This window comes from Oxyura jamaicensis, chromosome 20 (assembly GCF_011077185.1).
Source record: "Oxyura jamaicensis isolate SHBP4307 breed ruddy duck chromosome 20, BPBGC_Ojam_1.0, whole genome shotgun sequence".
Classification (NCBI taxonomy): Eukaryota; Metazoa; Chordata; class Aves; order Anseriformes; family Anatidae; genus Oxyura; species Oxyura jamaicensis.
Genome location: NC_048912.1, coordinates 3,709,278 through 3,728,159, shown reverse-complemented (window position 1 = coordinate 3,728,159; position 18,882 = coordinate 3,709,278). Strand labels below are relative to the sequence as shown.

General features: G+C 41.1%; 1 protein-coding gene across 13 annotated transcripts in view; it reads left to right on the top strand.

Annotated features, from left to right (window-relative positions):
- Window positions 1-18,882, top strand: part of PTPRT (protein tyrosine phosphatase receptor type T) — a 502,670-nt gene that overhangs the window by 469,031 nt on the left and 14,757 nt on the right. For all 13 annotated transcript variants that reach the window (XM_035344293.1, XM_035344286.1, XM_035344283.1 and 10 more), the window contains 8 exons: window positions 5,929-6,005; window positions 6,944-6,980; window positions 8,318-8,415; window positions 10,169-10,285; window positions 11,549-11,703; window positions 14,434-14,569; window positions 15,565-15,714; window positions 18,694-18,867. In XM_035344293.1, coding sequence (XP_035200184.1) covers window positions 5,929-6,005; window positions 6,944-6,980; window positions 8,318-8,415; window positions 10,169-10,285; window positions 11,549-11,703; window positions 14,434-14,569; window positions 15,565-15,714; window positions 18,694-18,867 — 944 coding nt within the window. The remainder of the gene's footprint in view (window positions 1-5,928; window positions 6,006-6,943; window positions 6,981-8,317; window positions 8,416-10,168; window positions 10,286-11,548; window positions 11,704-14,433; window positions 14,570-15,564; window positions 15,715-18,693; window positions 18,868-18,882) is intronic.

The window sequence follows — 18,882 nt, the reverse complement described above, 5'->3', positions numbered from 1 at the left end:
CCATTTAATTTATGTTGAAGGTGGTCACAAAGAAAAACACTGAACTCCAAGTGAAACGTGAGAAGAAATTAAGGAAGCAAAACCAAGGAAGATAAATGGGTTACTATCCAAAGGGAAGGTGTTCACAAAGATTAATTGTTGTCTAACAAAGAATGATGTTAGCCTTTTGCTATCAATATAAATACAGTAGGAATATAGATAAGAAGTGATGTGCTTGAATAAGGAAATGTGAAATGTAATCAAAGCTAAGAAAGAAGTATCTGTATAGTACAAAACATCAGAAAAGCTCAGGTTTGAGGGCTTGTTGTTGGGAAAAAAAAAAATCAGAAGGAGGTTGAGAGGATGGAAAAGCATAGTAAGGAAAACAAAAGTCATGAAGGAGAGCAGGGGTGCAGAAGGGTTGAAGGTAAGTAACAAGGCTGGGATAGTTTTCTTCACTTCAAATAAATATGAAATAAAGACTTTGAGGAGGACACAATAACTTATAAAAGATGGCACAGAGAATTTAGTAATGTGCCACAAAGGCTGATGAAGTAAAATGGATTGAGATATCTGCTTCTCTTTGAAGGTGCTGGGGAGAAGGAAGAGAAGATGCCCAAGGAAAGGGCATAACATTCATCAGATGTTTTGTAAAACCAGAGCAAAACTATCATTGATGTCTTTGGCTAAGCCTTGAGCCAGACCATACTGGTGGGTAACGTTGGGCAACTTCCCTGAGTAAAGGCAGCGACAGGATCCAGAATAGAGAATTGACAGCAGAGCTGAAAATAGCAGGAGAGCAGCTCCCTCCGGGCGGATCATGAAAATGAATTGTGCTTGGTGGGTACAGACTGTGCAAACGCCTGAGCAGAGGAGAGGAGGCGGAAAACAATTACACCCTTAGCTGCTTTGTTGTGCTAGAGCTGCAGTTGCTGGTAAAACCCAGAGTACGCACTGATTGCTCTTACTGGTGGTGCATTTGGTAAAACGCTGCAGATGTCAGTTAACCTCATTTGTTTAACCACAGATGCCATATCATTAGTCCTGAAACAACACAGTGCATGCTTTCCGGGGACTGAATTGAATAGTCAGGTTTTGGTCTAACTTTTGTAACTGCTTCAGAGACTTCTGTTAAAATGTGGGTTTATAAGCTCTTGCAACAAGTAGCATTGCTCAGTGATTCACACCAGATTAGATCTTGTCTTTATGGCCTCCTGGGTGATTGTACACTTACAGGACCATTTTAGTCAGCTCACCACTTTCCCAGTGGTATTTCCCTTTATTAACACTGTGCCTCTGTGAAAACCTAGATCAGCCCCAACATCTGCTCTTCTTAGATTGGCAAACCAAAACCGCAGGTGTATCAGTTCACTGGGAGGAGATGCAGGAGAGCCCTAAGCTCTTCCATTCTTTAAACCCTGACTTTTCAGGGCTCCCTTCAGTCTGGAACTTTTGGCATGATTTTAGAGAAAAGGGAAAGCCAGGGAATGGATTTGGTGTCTGTATGACCACAGAGATCCATTGCTGATGGTGAAAAGATGGTTTCTTTTTGCTAACTGTAAATGCACGGATCCACCATGCTTTAGGGAGCTGCTCTACTTGAAGTTTTGGATATGTCAACAGGGTTCATGATCTATGCACTGGTGCTTTAGTTGTAAAAACTGGTAAGTTTATCTTTGCAGACCAGCTTAGGGAGCAAGGGCAGGTAGTAGATGCATTTATGTACTGAATCTACATTATTTACATTTGCTTTAGGGCAATTTTAATTGATATTGAGGCTTTCAAAGTGCATCAGCAGGTGATGGTTAGGGGAGAGGTATTGTACTTGCAAGTTAAGCTGGACCTATTACATAGAAAAGAAAACATCCAAAAGCTATATGGGATCTTCTGTTCTATTTCTCCTCATCCCCAAATTTAGAGTAAAAACAGTCAGGTGAGAGCTGAGAAAATAGAGATGTAGTGTTGTGTTTTACTTTAACTTACAGGAGATCGCCATCTTTCCCTTTTGTTTTATCCCTTTTCTGAGCATATTATTACAGGAGGAGCTTAGCACTCACAGGGATGCTCGTACCAGTGGTGCTGTGGACAATTCTCCCATCTGCAGTGGGGTTCCACCGTCTTCCTACTTAGGCGATGATTTTAACGTTTTGTGACGGTCCATTAAAAACTATGGAGTTGGTGACAAAAGACAGTAGAGAAAACGGCTTCATTTGGTTTGTGCTCTGACTGCCATATGCTTGGGGCTGGAAGACTGCGAATTAATCAGGATTTTGTGGTGGAACTGACAGACACTAGAGAAGGATTAACAGAGCTCCCAGCTGTAATGCAGGTAGAATGGACTTCTTGTCCGTGAACAAGGATAGTGCATAAAAAACAATAGCAACCAATGTCAGTTTTGGAATTAGAATGTAAATCTCTTATCTTCCAAGCATTTTTATCTCGTGGTTTCTTCTGTAGTTCCTAAGCTCTTGCTTGTCTGTGCAGTGTCCATGGTATGTCATCCTGGGAGCATGGCAGGTTTCACACCTTGCTGTTACCCTGTTCCCAAGGCACAGTCTGGGATCGCTGGGGATGGGATTGGAGGACTGTGTTGATTCATTGTAAAAGAGGTCTGCATTTCTCCATCAACTATGTGGGGAACCACGACAGACAATTTAGACTAGCTGCGTAATATTTAGATGGCGAAAGTTGCATGAGATTAATCCAGTGCTGGTGTCAAAATGGTATGTGGAAAAATTGCAATGATATTTCAAATGATCACTAATGGGAATTTTGACAGAAGTTTCAAACGGTAACGTATTTGTACTAAAATGGGAGCACAATGCTTTTCAGTGAAATTCTTGTCATTTTTGAAATCTGTTTTAAGACCAATTTTCAGTCAAAGTACTCTTCGTACAAATTCAGAGTTCTGCTAACTTGCATACCAACTATAGCCAACAGGGAGAAACAAAATCAAATATACATCTGTAAATCTGCTTCCATTTTTTTTGCAGTCTTGAATACTACAGACATGCAATTTGTCTTGTTACTCTCCTTTTTCAAAGTTTCTCATGATGCATTTGTACCACGTGGTGATTTTATGACATCTGATGAATACAGAAGAGTTGAGCGACACCTTTCATTTCAGTATGCTTAAATATGTTGTCTCTATGGCTAGTGTTGTCCAGTGGAAAAGATGTGGAATCAGGAATAAGTTCTAGCCATTGGGAGTAGATATAATTAATAATTACCATTCTTTAAAAAGCCCTTTAAAGTCTGTAAATGAAAAGACTGAATAGAAGACAATTAGTATTGCTGTTAACAGTATAGTAAGTTGCATTGTTTTTTTGTCCCTCTTGATTTAAAAAGAAAAAAAAAGAAAAAAAACTTTTGGAAAGAAAGTGATTTACAAGGTAAGTTATTTCATGAACTTTTATTCAGAATGGTCTCCTAAACTTATGAACTTATGATTAAAGACACGATTTACACATCATTAATATTTTGTGTATATGTACACACACAGTTTTTCTGCTGCACTGTTCATGCTCTTCAGAGAAATAAATCTCCCACATATATTGTCTCATTATTGCAAAACATGAGATGACTTACTGTAGATTCTATGCACCTGAAGCAAAGCTCAGCTAAAAATATTTTTCTTTTGAATCCAAAATATAAGATGACCTAAACCTGAATCTTTTTTTTTTTTTTTTAACCATTCATTTCCAGTGGTCATTTCTCCATCCTTTCGTGTTCTTTATAGATAGGATAACTGTATTTGGCTCAAATGAACAAAAGAAACACTTGTTAATAGCTACAGAGCACCTTTTATTTACCCATAACTGTCTTAAATTCTTAGACCTATTCTACGTCCTTTTCAGGTCTTTCACAGCGAGGTCCCTTGGGGAGGTATTCATCTTGTCTGTTTTAAGTTTCTAATTTAGGAGTGGCTCAAAGAGCTGAAATGTGATTTGTGAGTTTGGCTCCATTAACTGAAGAGAAGTTCTTCCTTGAGGGCTGTTCAGAGCACTTCAGCCACACACTGTATGTAGACAGTGTCTTGGTCCCACTTAAACAATTAACTTGAGATTCTTTTCACCTGTCATTAGGGTCATTCTGGGTCTCATGACTTTTCAAGTTATATTATTGCAATAAGCTCAGACTTTCATAACATTATTATACTGTGGCATTGCAGGAAGGATTAGCAAATGTTCTCCTCATAACCGTTAGCTCTAGGGACTTTTTTTCTTTGCTTTTGTTCTGTGTGATTCTTAACTAGCTTAGTTTCCTGCCCTGAATAGCAAGTGTGAAATTGTCTACAGGAGATTTTGTGTATTTCATCGAGATGTCCAGCTTAATCAGCTCGTTGTCTGTCTGTGAATTGCTCTAAGTATAAATTCCTTTGTTGTCTGTCTAAACACATGATTTAGTGCAACTCCTAGTGTGCTTGCCTTGAGCATGGGTAATTGTCTGGAGCTGGGAGCAACATCAGCACTTAGAGAAAGATACCTCCTGCATTTGCAAAGTTCGTATTTATTAATACAAATATAGCAGAGCTTTTGAAGGATTCACCAGCAAAACCATTTTGGAATGCAAATATGGCATTTGATAAATACAACAATGTGGCTGTATTTTTGGGGTGTGAAAATTTCACCCAAACAATGAGCAGAGTATGAGAATCATTGCTTTACATGAGCAAATGAATATTTAATATACATCCAGATCCCGTTTCTCAGAACTGCGTGTACATCTGTCTTCACAATTATTATCTGATTCCACATTTAATTAAGTCATGATTAAAACCTTTTTGACTGAATTACTGCAGAATCACACCTCAGATTTTAATGTTTTATTGTGATGATTCTTTTTAATTGAATCTAAATCATGCCTAGGTCCATATTTTGCAAAGTGCTTCTAAATATTAATGCCTAGGAGCTGCTGTCTACATAGCTAGTAGGGAGGAAACAAACTTAATGGAATCTGTATTCTGCTTCATTATAAAACCCTTCAGAAATGAGCCCAGCAGGCCTGGCTGTGACCTCCGTAACCCGACTGCCTTTCCCAAGCAACTGGTCCTTAGATAACGCTTCTGCAATTAATTACATAGCGGGGCTGGGATTGCCAGACCAAATCAGATCAATGGCCCAGCTTGCTGACTACCTCCTTTGACAGAGCTCAGCACCAGCTGTTCCAGAGGAAGATCAAAATATTCCCTTGGTAGACAATCATGACATAATCTGCCCGCTGGGGCGCTTCCTTTCTGTGCCTGAACTGCAGAACGTGCTGGGAGAGTTTCAAAAGACTGATACCTGTTATTTTATTGCCTTGTCTAAAGTAACTTTGAATGTCCTTAAAAATACGAACTTTTTCTTGAACACTGCTTCGCACTTTGCCTTGCTGTCATTCTGCTGCAGTGGTTTCTGCGGGTTGTATGAAAGCATTGCTCTCATTTCCTTTGGTATTATTTTCTTTCAGTTCCTTGGGTTGCCCCACTTGTTATTTGTAGGATTTCATTTGTCATTTTATCCTCCTTTAATCTTTTATACCTTTGTCACGACCTCATTTTTATCCTGGTTTTTACTGTTAGTTCTTGCCTCAGTTTCTGTGAACCTGAGGAATGCGGGGAGGCTGTTACTTCCCAGGGTGACGATGGCTCTGGTAAAGAAGATGCTCTTCCTGCAAAGACCCCAGACCAAGCAACATTTGTGGTCTGTGTATAGCTCTGTAATAATTTATAGTGATGGCAGTGAATTTAATGAACACCGAGTATGAATGAACACTAACTTAAAGATCTAAACATTACATCTTAAGCGCAAAAGAAAGTGCACGCAGGAGCAGGAGTAGCTCTGATGCTCTTTCATTTTTTACTATTGTAAGCGTTCAATTACCCACTTGAAGGAATCGGCAGATAAAATAAAGCACTGACAAACTCCTCTTTATTGTTACTGTCACTTTTTTCTTTCCTTCTTTCAGATGATCATTCAAGGGTGAGATTGCAACTGCTGGATGGGGACCCTCACTCTGACTACATCAACGCCAATTACATCGACGTAAGGCTCATGGACATTCCTGAAGTGACAAACACTCCTGCTGACAAGTCTGCTTACCAATTTGGTGCATCTCATGTAGGGACAGACTGCCAGTCTGATATGAATGACAGCTGAAAGTTACACAGACATCATGTTGTGACAGGGAGAAGGTTCTTGGCCTCCAGTTTATTCTTTCTGACCAGTCTAGACAGATGGAGATTTCCTGTGTCTGACAGATCCACAAACATAAGTGGAATGTGGGCTAAATGCACCATGTATGTGAAAATCAATATCAGCCCCTTGCAATAACATTAACAGATATCTGAGATTTATTGACTGCATACAAAGTCGCAGGACAGAAGGCATAAGTGGATTGCCTTTTTTGTTATAGTATTGTAAAATAACATTTAAAAAGCAAACTTTTACGCACACAGAATGGTCAAATGAACATGCATTTCTTTCATGCATCTCTTAATGCTTGGAACATGGTGCTGTTAGGAAGAGTTTCTTTAATAAAAGAAACTGAAAAATGCACTTCATAAAGTTAATACCACTGGCACTCAGTGTTATCATACAGGGGCAAATCTACTCTTTTCTTGTTTTTCAAACACAAAGATGCAGTTTTTTCTGTGTTAGTTTTCAGAGCTGACCATGGGTTAGTTATGGCAACAATTTTATTTCTTTGAAGAAATAGTGAAAACTGCTTTGTTCCTGTTTTCTCTTTGCTATGATGAGATCTTCTGATTTTGTGGGGGTTTTATTACTCAACCTGAGTGAGATACCATCACTTAAAATCTCACGGGGCAGCTTAGTTCTTTATCTTCGTGTGTTCAACAACCATTGTTAGTACACCGTTAAGTGTATGACAGTTGTTGGTACCTGGAAGGTATGAAATGCATGCTCGTGGGCTTTGTTTAACTGTGATTTCAGACCATCACCATATTTTTCTTTTTTTCCAGGGGTACCACCGGCCTCGTCATTACATTGCAACTCAAGGCAAGTTCATTCTTGTATGTCTATATATTTGTAAAACCTCTGCTGTTTAAATTGCTGTAGGAGTTATCTCTAGGGTGACATCTTCTGTTCTGGGAACGTCTGAAGTTCTGAGATATTTAAGACACTCAAACACAAAATCTCAGCTGCAGGAGATTAGTTCGTACTGCCACACTTACAGGTGGCAGTGCGATCTATAGTGTGCCCTTTGTGCATGAAATATGACATTAGAACTAAAAGGGACTTAACGGAGCTTGGGTTTACCTTCTGAAGTGAAATTACTTGGGGAAGGCAGTGTGAATATGCCTGGGACTGATGAATTTTTGTTGGTGGGAACTATTAGGAAATGCATTAGAACACCATCTTCTGTAAATTAGTTGAAATTTCCTCTGCCTTTAGGGGTTTAAAAAAAAAAAGCTAACCAACACAATTCAATGTTGAGAGCTATCAATGTTAGATGATGAGCCTCCCTACTCCTGTTCTGTGCACTAGGATGCTGTTTTCGTGCATCACTGGGCAAACAGTTTTGCTATGACCACTCCCTCTACCATTATTTGTTCTCTTTTCACTGCATTCCTTCCTTCCCTACAAATGTGTTGTTACCATAAATGACCCTGTTCTTAAGTTCCACTTCGTGACTTTCTCGCTGGTTTGTCCCTGATGAAGGAGTAAAGGAACATATCAGAATAAAATCGGTGTGTGGGTTTATGAGGGTATAGGGAATGCACCAATACAAAGAACATAGAGGATAGAATTTGGACAGGATTGGGTAAAGTTTGGGTGAAGGATTTCACCTGCAGCATTGAGGAGAAGAAGGAAACAAAGTCAGAGAGAACCTCCAGTCTAATAAATCTTTTGCTGCTTGGCTGTTGGAGCCTGTTTTTTTTCCTCTGGGAGGACTTCAAAAAATTATGGATTTATGCATGTTTTCTCCTTCATAATTAGTAAATATTAAAATGTGAAATAGAGGAATTTGTGTTACATCACATAAAAAAATTCAGTACAGCCTTAATTCCAGAGTGACTACGTGGTGCATCCAACTCCCATTGCCTATATGTGATTTCCTACAGGAGCTATCTCCACTGTTTACAATACAGCCATCACCTCTGTTTCCAGCATGCTAGAACCTTAAATACCTGCGGCAAGGAAGGATGAGGTGTCTGATGCCTCAAAGACCTCTAGGCTGTTTAGTGTCTATAACCCTGAATTGTGGAGAGATGCCCTGAAAGGGAGAGTAGGATCCTGTGGGAACAGGGCAGTGGCTAGGAAATAGCCGAAATGGGTTGTTGGCATTGAATGCACTCTCTGAAGATGTCCTTTTGTCTTTTCTGTTGCCCCAGGGCCGATGCAAGAGACAGTGAAGGATTTCTGGAGAATGATTTGGCAAGAAAACTCTGCAAGTGTTGTCATGGTCACCAACTTGGTGGAAGTGGGCAGGGTAAGGGTACCATTTTCCCAGCAAATACAACCAAACCAGTGCTGAGAATAGCACCAAGTTGCTACTGCAGGCATGCTTAGCGAGTGAAATGCTTTTTGCTTACTGTAGTAAGGGAATGAATTAATTCACTCAGAGTTTTTTCCTCTAAAATGCTAGATTTTGTAATACTTAGCTGCTTCCATTCCAAACTAATAAGGATCTTGTTTCTGGTGTAAGTCTTGACTTTAGCAGAGTTATACAAATTTATGCCGGCTGAGGAGCTGTCTCCTTTTCAGTACAGAGGGGAAAATGTGCTTTTATAATAATTATTCTTTATCTGTATAATTTGAATACTTACCTACCCACAAAAATCCAGAGGGGAGAGGACGTGTGACTGGTGTGTGAGCTGATCAAAAGAGCTCTTTAAATGACACTTCAAAGCCAAGAGTTTCTAATCATTTCAGAATATCAGTCTTCCATGGTGGTGTGAGACCATGCACAGCTGCATCCTGGGGCCACCCAGCATCCTTGGCCTCCTCACCATCCACAGCTTCACTCTGTTGGACACAGGTGCACCAGGAGTCCCTCTGTAAGCACAGAGCGATTGCCAAAGACCAAGATAGGAGCAAACATGAATAACTCAAAAGGCACAGGCTCGCTGTGGCCAGCTCTAGGGGATAAGAAAAAGGCACACCTGGGGTGTGCTTTCCTTAGTGTATTATCCCCGCTTCTGGTAGTGGTTGGGTCTTTGGTTTAGAGAGATTCTCAGCCAGAAACCATCACTTTAAAATGTTGTCCTTCTGCTTCTCTCCTTCCTGTTGTACTAAAAAAAAAAAAAAAAAAAAAAAAACATTTAAGCAATTGATTATTCACAACTGTTAGAAATTCAGCTGCTTTTTATTTGATTTCCTTTAGATCTCATGGGTGAATGCCACCGTGTTCTGTTCATTTATTGTTATTTATTCTATTTTACTTTCTACTGACACTTCAATTTGAAATAAATTCTTTTGTGTAAAAAACAAAAAAACTAAATTAATAGTGTTTTATATTTATAAATCCTCTTCCCTTTATGACTAGAACTGGAATATGAAAGCTGCTCTGCAGTTACTAGTCAGCCCAGCTTTTAGGTGCTGTTTCACCCTTTCATGCTACAGCATTTAATAGCTTCATAGCTTTTGTTATCCTGTATGTCCCTTCTAGAGCTTCACAGCCCCAATTTTTATTCGTTATTTGTTTTTGCACATGGTTTCTGAAAGTAGCTTTCTTTCAGGAGCCTAAGCTCAGGCACATCATAAATGTCAAATTTGTATCCTTATCTGATAAGGGATGCTTTAAACTCAAAAAAATTTAATGCATCAGCAAGTACTGCACAGTCCCTATGAACTGAAATTGTTTAGCTGTACAGAGACCATTTGAAATCACAGTAACAATAGCAAGAATACTTTTTTCTTAAAGGTGGTGATGGTAGTGACTGCCAGGTGTTGTGTAAACCTGACATATAGTCTGGGCTTCTGGGGAAATTTAAGAAAGGCTATCGTAAAAAAAAAAAAAAAAAAAAAAAAGTTAAATGAATGCTTTAATTTGTATTCACTACAGAGGAAATTCTGTATTTGGTAAGGGACTTTTGATCTCATTTAGTTCCTCAGTTTTGGCATGGTCTGTACATCAAGAGAAAGTCCACTTTGTGTCATCTTCAGCTTGAAAGAGGAGTGAAACATGTCAGCTGTCTCAACTTGAATGACTTCCTCTCAACATTTTCTTTCCATCCCGCCAGGTGAAGTGTGTTCGGTACTGGCCAGATGACACAGAGGTCTATGGCGATATTAAAGTCACACTAATTGAGACAGAACCACTGGCAGAGTATGTCATACGCACGTTTACTGTACAAAAGGTAAGGAAACCTTCAGTCAGCTAAAATTTTGTTACAACACTGAATTTTTGATCTGACGTGAACTCTAGGATGCATATCCAGAGATACGGAGATAGGAACATTTGCAGTGTGGCTAGGTTTCACCTCAGAAACCTAAATTTTTGACAGGTGTTCCAATTTTGGACAGATGATTTTACTCAAATGTTGTGATGTAGCCACAAAAGTAGAATCCACAGTGCATAAAGTTTAAATGCATCCAAAAGCCAGCAGGTAGTTGACTGTATGCCAGCAATAATAACTATCCCATTTCACAGTGCAAAATTATAGATGAAGAAAAGCAGTTAAATTGATGCCAGAGATGATCCCTTTTCAATAGAAATAAAATATGGTACAGACTTGACTACAAAAGTTGTCCCTAAATCAGCAGGATTCAGAAGATTTGTTATATATAATTAGAAATCGGATGTCTAAATATCAGAGTATTCCAGGTCTGTCCAAATCACTCTCCAAACACTCAGTAAGTGGTTTTAAAGCTTTTCAAAAATTCCTACTAAGACAACTTTAGCTTAACCACAGTGGGAATGTTGTTCCAGTTTACTGACATACCAGGTCCACCTTCCACTGAATCACTAAAAAACGTGGTAAGAAATGCTAATGCCAAAATCGGACAGGTTAGCGGACTCCACATATGTTTTCTGTGCAATAAAATGTCACAGCTAACTGGCACTTCTGTGTTACCCTTGGCAGGACCAGTGGTGTCAGTTTTCCTGCACCAGTAACTTGGTTTTAGCAGGAAGGCCAAGTGATGGATTTGAGTATCAGTTTCTGCCCTATCTGGCGGGAGGCAGCAGAAAATCTCCTGTTGCTTAGGGTGTGTGTATTATTTAGGTGTTCATTCCCCACTCTGTTGCTTCAATGCCTCAAGAAAGATTTGAGAGTGATGGTTTGGAGATATCACCAAAGCAGACTGAATAAGTTCAGGCCTGGTGTGCTGGGATTGACATCACTCTGTAATGGTCCTAATCAGCTGGTTTTGAACCCTAACACCACAGGTTTGACACAGGTGCTGGCATTTACCCTCATAGTCCTTCATTTGTAGTTGGAGTGCATCTCGATCCTTCACCTTGAAATCTCTTGGAGTGAAAAGTGGTACAGGGACATGTTCCTGCGTGTAATTAGAGCTAGCTGCTTGTTCAGCCCTCTGCACGAGGGAAGGGAGCACTGATGAGAAAATGCTAATTGCTGTCTGATGGAAGAAAAATAGAGGCTGTGTTGTCTCCTCAGAAAGGCTACCATGAGATCCGAGAGATTCGGCAGTTCCACTTCACCAGCTGGCCGGACCACGGGGTTCCTTGCTATGCCACAGGCCTCTTAGGCTTTGTTCGGCAAGTGAAGTTTCTCAACCCCCCAGAAGCAGGACCTATTGTTGTGCACTGCAGGTATGCAGACTCTCTGTCTGAGCCTTTCCTCCATCAGCTTTTTCAGCTTTTTTCCTTCTCATCTGGCAATAACCATGTTTTGTTTGTTTAAGAGTATAATTTGTGGGCCTCCCAGGGAAACAAAGTAGAATCCGGTTTTCTTTTCTAAAGTGGCAGCTCTGGAGCTTAGCTGGCGTGAACTGGAGATGATATAAGTAGGTCAGAGAGGGCTATTTGAATGTAGAAGACCCTCTGGTGGCCCATACTCTCTTAGATGCTCATAGTAGAGCTGGGAAAATGGTAAATATCTGGGACAGCCAGTCTAGTCATTATCTACAACAAACCTCATGTGGCAGTAGGGATGATGCCTACAAAAATAAAAGGTCTGCAGACAGAGAATTTTAAAGCAACTTTGCTTTTCTGTACCCACATGCACTGCAGTTCAGCTTTGTACTAGGGTACTCTAGGTTTTATCTCAAAAGATTTTTTGTCTTCCTGGGTCTGGATACCTGCCATGTGCATCTTAGCCTTCTCAAAGCCCAGGATCTGGAATGGGGATTTCAGACTGAAAACCAGCCCAGTGTCTTCCAGCTAGTAAATAAGAGGTGAATGCCTGAGGAAAACTGACTGCTTGGTTTACAGCCATGAAAATTCAGATGATTGATTTGCATGCTGGCCACCTCCCTGGCTGCTGCTGCTACTGGTGTGTGCTCTTTCAGCACCATCTTCTTCCAATTGAGCTTAAGACCCTACTGTGCAAGGCAGTCCATGAATATGTAGGAGAGTGTCCCAACATGCAGAACTAATGGTCAGAGATGCAATCAGACATACTAATGGTGGAGGGAGAGCAGAGACTCCCAGGGCTGGTATCAGGGCCAGGAAGAGAAACCAGCTCTCCTGACTTCTAACTCTCCCAATGCTTATCACCAGCAACTTGCAGCAAAGGAAAAATTGGGGGGAGGTGTTACGCTAGATTGGATCAGTAGTTTATGTCACCTATGTGGATGATGCATTGTGAATCAGAAGACGGTAACAGACCTCAGAAAGAATTTTCTGTGTTAGTGAGCGTTGGATGTAGGTAGGTGTCCTTTATTTGGCTTTCCAGATAAAATGGTTGCTCTTGTAATACACCATAGTTAAGCAAAACCTCGTTATTATGTGACTTCAAATTCAGAGTGCCTGGCTGCAGAAAACAAGTTTGAGTTTGGAACAGCTACTCGTGCAGTGCTTTGGTCAGAGCTCAGTGCACCTGTTCTGGAAAGGAGCCATGGACAGAGCCGCCCTGAGCACTCCACAGGCACCTACCTCGTAGTGCCATCCTCCGAGATCAGGAGGAGAGAGAGAGAATATGCCTCACCATTCCTTTAAAAAGGAAAATGAGCTAAATCTTTCAACAGTTCAGGGTGATTTTTGTTTTACTTTTGTTTAATGGTTGTTGTTCTTTTTTTTTTTCAATTTTTTAAAAATGAGCAAGTGTTAAATCAGGTTTATAATAAGATATGGCTAAACCAGAGGAGCTGGCAGAAGGGAATTCTTTCAGAGCTCTTTGGGCTTGAATTTGCTGCCTTGGTGCTGTGACATGGGTCTGGCCTTGGAAGGAGTCTGAACCTGATTCATCATCACCAAGAAAGCAAGGAGAAATTTTTCATCCTTCACATTTTAATGAATAAATGCCATTTCCTCTCCGTTATTTATCTGCTTTTGAATTTTAATGACTTGCTTTAAGTGGTAATTACCAAATTCTCCCTACCGATGCCTGGCTGGATATTATCACTATTCGATATTTATGAAGTGCCAGGGTCCTCTAAATATAGAAATGTTATAACTATTTGTTAAAATTCTGAAAAGCTGAGATAAAGAGAGAGGAAATGCCACTTATTCATTAAAATTCTGCAAATGAAAAATATCTTCTCTCTATTCAGCAGTTGATTAATCTGGTCCATTAATTTATGGTCATTCATATCTCCTTGCTTTCGGCTTTGCTGGAATTTTCATGCAACTGAAGTTTCCCTGATCTGAGCTGAGTTTTCCTTCTTCCTTTGGCATAGTGTGAAGAGACGTTCTCTTCTTTCTATCCTTCACACCTAAACAGCTTTGGATGATTTCCCAGGAGGGAAGGAGGACGCAATGACAACACACTTTGCGGGAGATGGTCCGGTTCTCACACGCAGTTAGGGGTTCTAAACTGAAGGGTTTGAGTAGCCTCAGGCCCTCCTCTCTGTAATTTTACAATCCACAACTTCAAATCAGCCTGCCTAGGACCCAACCTCCTCCTGATTAAAAAGGGAAAAGAAGTGTTTGAGGCAAAGGACCATTTCATCGTGCCCACTTGAATAAATGGGCATCCCTTTTCCAAGTCCCATGGGAAGAAAACCCTTGGAAAAGCCCCCCTAGCTCCCCTGCCCTCCCAGGCTGTATCTTTTTGGCAACCTGAAGGCTGCTTTCCCACAGTTTGATGAGAGGTGTGCAGGTGAACTGACCCATAAAACCAAAACAAATATTTTTCTGAATAATGTTTCTGTTGATTTTCAAGAAAACAAAGCTTTCTTTCCTCCTTCCTGGGTCTGTTTCCCTTTCAAGAAATATTCTTTCACCTCATTCCCTTAAATCCTAAGCCAATTTAACTGGACATGAGAGGGGAGCAGCTTCCAGAAAACAGCTGTGTTTGTAATAGTCATTTTCTCCTCCATAAAGCCCTGCCTCTCCACAGTCCCCTGATCATGCAGGCCCTCACTGTCTTCTCTTTTTTAGTGCCGGGGCTGGGAGAACAGGGTGCTTTATTGCCATCGACATCATGCTTGATATGGCAGAGAACGAAGGCGTGGTAGATATATTTAACTGTGTGCGAGAGCTGCGCTCCCAAAGGGTCAATTTGGTGCAGACAGAGGTAGGTGCCAGCAGGTCTCCTCTTACCATGTGCTGCTTTCCCGTCGGCTCCTCTGCTCGACAGGAGCCCAGCATTTCATTAAGTCAACACTTGCCTCCTCTGTGAGGAGATTATACACAACTTTCTTTGCTAAACATGGCCAGATGTACATTGAATCCCACAGCTACTCAGGGTCTCAAGACAGGAGGACAAACCTTGAAGTTTAGTTCTTCGCATTGCTGATGACTTTTATTCTCGCAGTAGAAAAGCCAGTTCCTGAATCCTCTCGTGGCTCATTCATAGGTCTACTGCAGACTCAGATAGTACCCATTTCATATAAATTGCAAGCTAAAAAAAATGAAGCATCTTTGATTTAAGCTTAGGGTGCCAATGAAGCAAGCTGCTCCATCATGTACCATTTAGCAGCTACACAAACTCCCATGGGCCTGCTATTCCACTACACAAGCTTTACATGTGTGCCCCCCCTCCTGAGGGACAGAGCAGTTGTCTGGAACAGGGAAGGACTTTAACTTTGCTGTACTTCCCATATCCCATGTTTTGTTCAGGGAAATGACTGTTCCCAGAAAACCAGATTTTCCAGGAGTTTTGAAAAGACAGGTGGAGCAGACTTGTTAGTCCTCTAAGTTTTGCTGGTGGTATCATAGGTCTGAAGCACAATCCTGGCAATGAAGAGACCATTGCCTTGTGATTGCCAACAGACAAGCTTTGCACCCTGATTTCCTCCTTTGCCCAATCCTATTTTGTCCCAGCATTTCTGAGACTGGTGACTTCCCATTTGACTTGTAAATTTGAAATGAATACATGAGACCTCACATTCAATGATGGATGAAATATGCTCACAAAGCTGTCACATAGCACACTGTGTAATTTGTCTCCACATGAAACAGCGCCAAATATGCATAGCAGGCATGACTTAAGGAGAAAAAAAAAAGTGTGATATTTCGTGATCTATATTGAAAATACAACTTTAATATTTTATCCCCTCCCCTGTACAGGAGCAGTATGTATTCGTCCATGATGCCATTTTGGAGGCATGTCTCTGCGGCAACACGGCCATTCCAGTTTGTGAGTTCAGATCCATATATTACAACATCAGCAGACTAGATCCACAGACTAATTCCAGCCAGATAAAAGATGAGTTTCAGGTAATTTCATGTATCTGTCTCAGTCATTGCAGCTGGTGTACTGAAGGTGTTGTTAAATTTCTGTGTGTCATTTTATGATTTCCATCATAGCAGAGAAGGAGGTCTGATTTCAGGTGATTTTTGTTGTGTTACTACTGGATCAGGCAGAGGTTTGTTTTTAAGCTTGGGGTTTTTCAGTCTCTGGCAAGGAACATTTCCCATCACTTCAATAGAGCAAGAATACTAATTTTCACAGATAACATTGTACTTCTAATTTCAGCAAATATTCAGTTGTTCATTTCCTCCTGAACTTTATGCAGAAACATTTATGCCTTAAGGTGCCTTATGCACTGTTCTCATGGCTTGTATGTTGCTTCAGAGTCTTGACAATCAACTTATTGACGTAATTCCATACAAAGAGAGAGTGAAGAGTGAGCTCAGTGAGCATTACTTTCTCTAGTAATAATTCTTGACGAACTGAAGCCCTCAGTTCACTCTGTATGTTTGTACAAGTACCTGGTGGCCAGAACCGGAATGACATATAATAAAGCAAGTGCTGGAGTAGCACTGTTTACCTGGGGCAAGCGATGAAATGGGGACTGCTCCACCTTGTGCTAACACCACTACTTATCCCACCCTGATAAACTGAGGCATGGGACACACAAGCCACCAGCTCTGTGGAGTTGTTCCTCTTGCACAGCAGAGAACTCACCCTCCAGAATGGTGAGCTGAACTTTCTACTCTTATTCCCAGTATATCTTTAAGTGCCTTCAGGATTTTCAACCAGCGTGTGGAAAAACATAATATTGTGGGCAATTTGGAGGAAGGTGACTTGGACTGGAAGGAGAGAGAGAAAGACCCCTGCTATTTATTAAGAGTCTGTTCTAAATCAACAGTGAAAAGATGGAGATTTCTTTAACTGTGGGAGATGTCTCTCCATTTCCCAGCTAAGTGCCTTTTTCAGGAGAACAACTTTCAGGAGCCCCAGTCTGAGTCAGGTGCCTCTTTTCCTCCCTGTCTATGCAACAAGAGAATGTGTTTTATCTGAAACCTTGCAGAGAATCATCAGGGTTGATATAGTGAGATGAAGTATGTGGATCTCAACTGATGACAGTTCAATTAAAAAAAAATCTGGTTTTATCAAGTGATATCAGATCTGTAAAAGTGTTTCTGGTTCTGGATGCCTGGCGTGAAGGAACTAAAGCCTAACTTCATCAAATGCTGTTATGCTATTAAAAAATGTCACCGTTCAGTGTGCTTATTTTGTCATGATGTGAAGTGAGATTTGTTGCCCGTGTGCTTGTTCTTTTGAGCTGCCAGGGGCTGGCAGCTCCTTTGGGAAGGAAATGCTCCTCCGTACCTTGCATAAGAAGTTTGTTTGCTGTCTAGTTGTACAATGTTATTTTTACAGGATTTTAGCTTGGAGCATTCTCCATCCCTAATTGTCTGAGCTTAATGCGGAAGATGGTATGTTTTTCTACAATCTTTATGAACCGCTTGATCTAACTACATGTGTTGGTGCAATTTGTATTATTTAGGTCTCACTGTCCCTCAGGTAAGACTGGATGGATTTCTCATGCACTACACACTGCCTGAACATACAAGAGCTCATTCAGGAGAGCTTTCATAATCTGAGTAAGCACAAATACAAGGGAGTGAGGCGGAAGGACATAAAATAGACAGGAGTAAATCACTAAGAAGTTACCTGCCTAATTATCTGCACTGTCAGAGATTTCAGATTTCATGTTGTTTCCCCTGCCAGACTGGACGCTTCCCATCTCTAAACAAGGGGACTTTATGTAGAATAGAGGTTTTGCATAAATGCAAATGCAAAAATTATGCATCTACTTTATGCATAATTTAGAGCAACTATATTATTTTAAATTTTACTTACCATGTGTATGTCCCTATATGTTTGTCCTTTCTCCATTCACAGCCTTCCTGTAAAAGTCAATCTCTTTGTAAAAATTGTTGGCCCCTAAATATTTTGTGTTCATCTGGTAGTTGCAAAGGAATTCACTGTATGACTGCGCGGGCTTTGCTCAGGAGAGGAAAACATGACAAGTAAAAGAGGAATGCCATCAGATAGCCACTGATCTACCACAGCTTAAGTGACAGTGTTAAGAAGCGTTCACTTAGATTTGCTGTTTTTGACACCTGCTGCGTAACCTGGGGCTGGTTTGTCAGGAGGCATCCGCAGTGGATAACACAAAAGAAAATTACATTTAAAGAAACACATTCTGCCAAGCTGTGGGAAAGACAGATAAGGGTAAAAGACCGGCAGCAAGACCCCAGAGATAAGGTATGGCTAGGTAAGGGAAGCATACCGTGTTGTTTCTCCACAAGGAAAGGAGCAGTCTCAATAACAGAAGCAACAGCTCAACTTTCCTGTTTAAAAACAAGCAAACTAAAGCCCCGCTCCACACACACGCCTCCTTTCTCTTATTTTTTTTGTGTGTATTGTTCAGAGAAATCAATAGTTTGACCGAGGAATCACCAGAGGACGTGAACCCAGTCAGATGGGCTGGGCGAGCACAAGGTGCTCATGCACAGGGTGCACTCGGAGGGACAGGACGTGTGTGTCCACCCCAGGGATGGCAGAAACGTGAGGAGGTTTCACTCCATGACCAGGTCAAAGCTGCAGCTTGTAACGGTGATGGCTATTTGCAACCTCTAGAAAGAGCAGAAGCGTTAACTAACTGCTGTGGGGTTTTACAACTGGAAATCGTTAGAAGGTAGGTTAGTGTCCTGCATTGCTGCTGGAGCTTGCGGTGTTTGGAAGAGCACCTTGGGAGGATGTGCAAACCGCCATGTATTATAACAGCTGCAAGCTCCCACCCGTGCTCATTCTTTTTCATTCTCTGGGATCACAAAGGTCTGCTCTTCTAAGTGCCTTTAGAATAAACATATTGTGCAGATGGCATCCTTTTTGGATGTGAATTCAAAGACACTCAGCCTGCTTCTGTCTTTCCTTCCCTTCTTCCCACCCCACTTTCACAGACTCTCAATATTGTGACACCGCGTGTTCGGCCAGAAGATTGCAGCATCGGGCTTCTGCCAAGGAACCATGACAAGAATCGCTGCATGGATGTGTTGCCCTTGGACCGGTGCCTGCCTTTCCTCATCTCGGTTGATGGCGAGTCAAGTAACTACATCAACGCCGCACTCATGGATGTAAGCAGCTCTCCG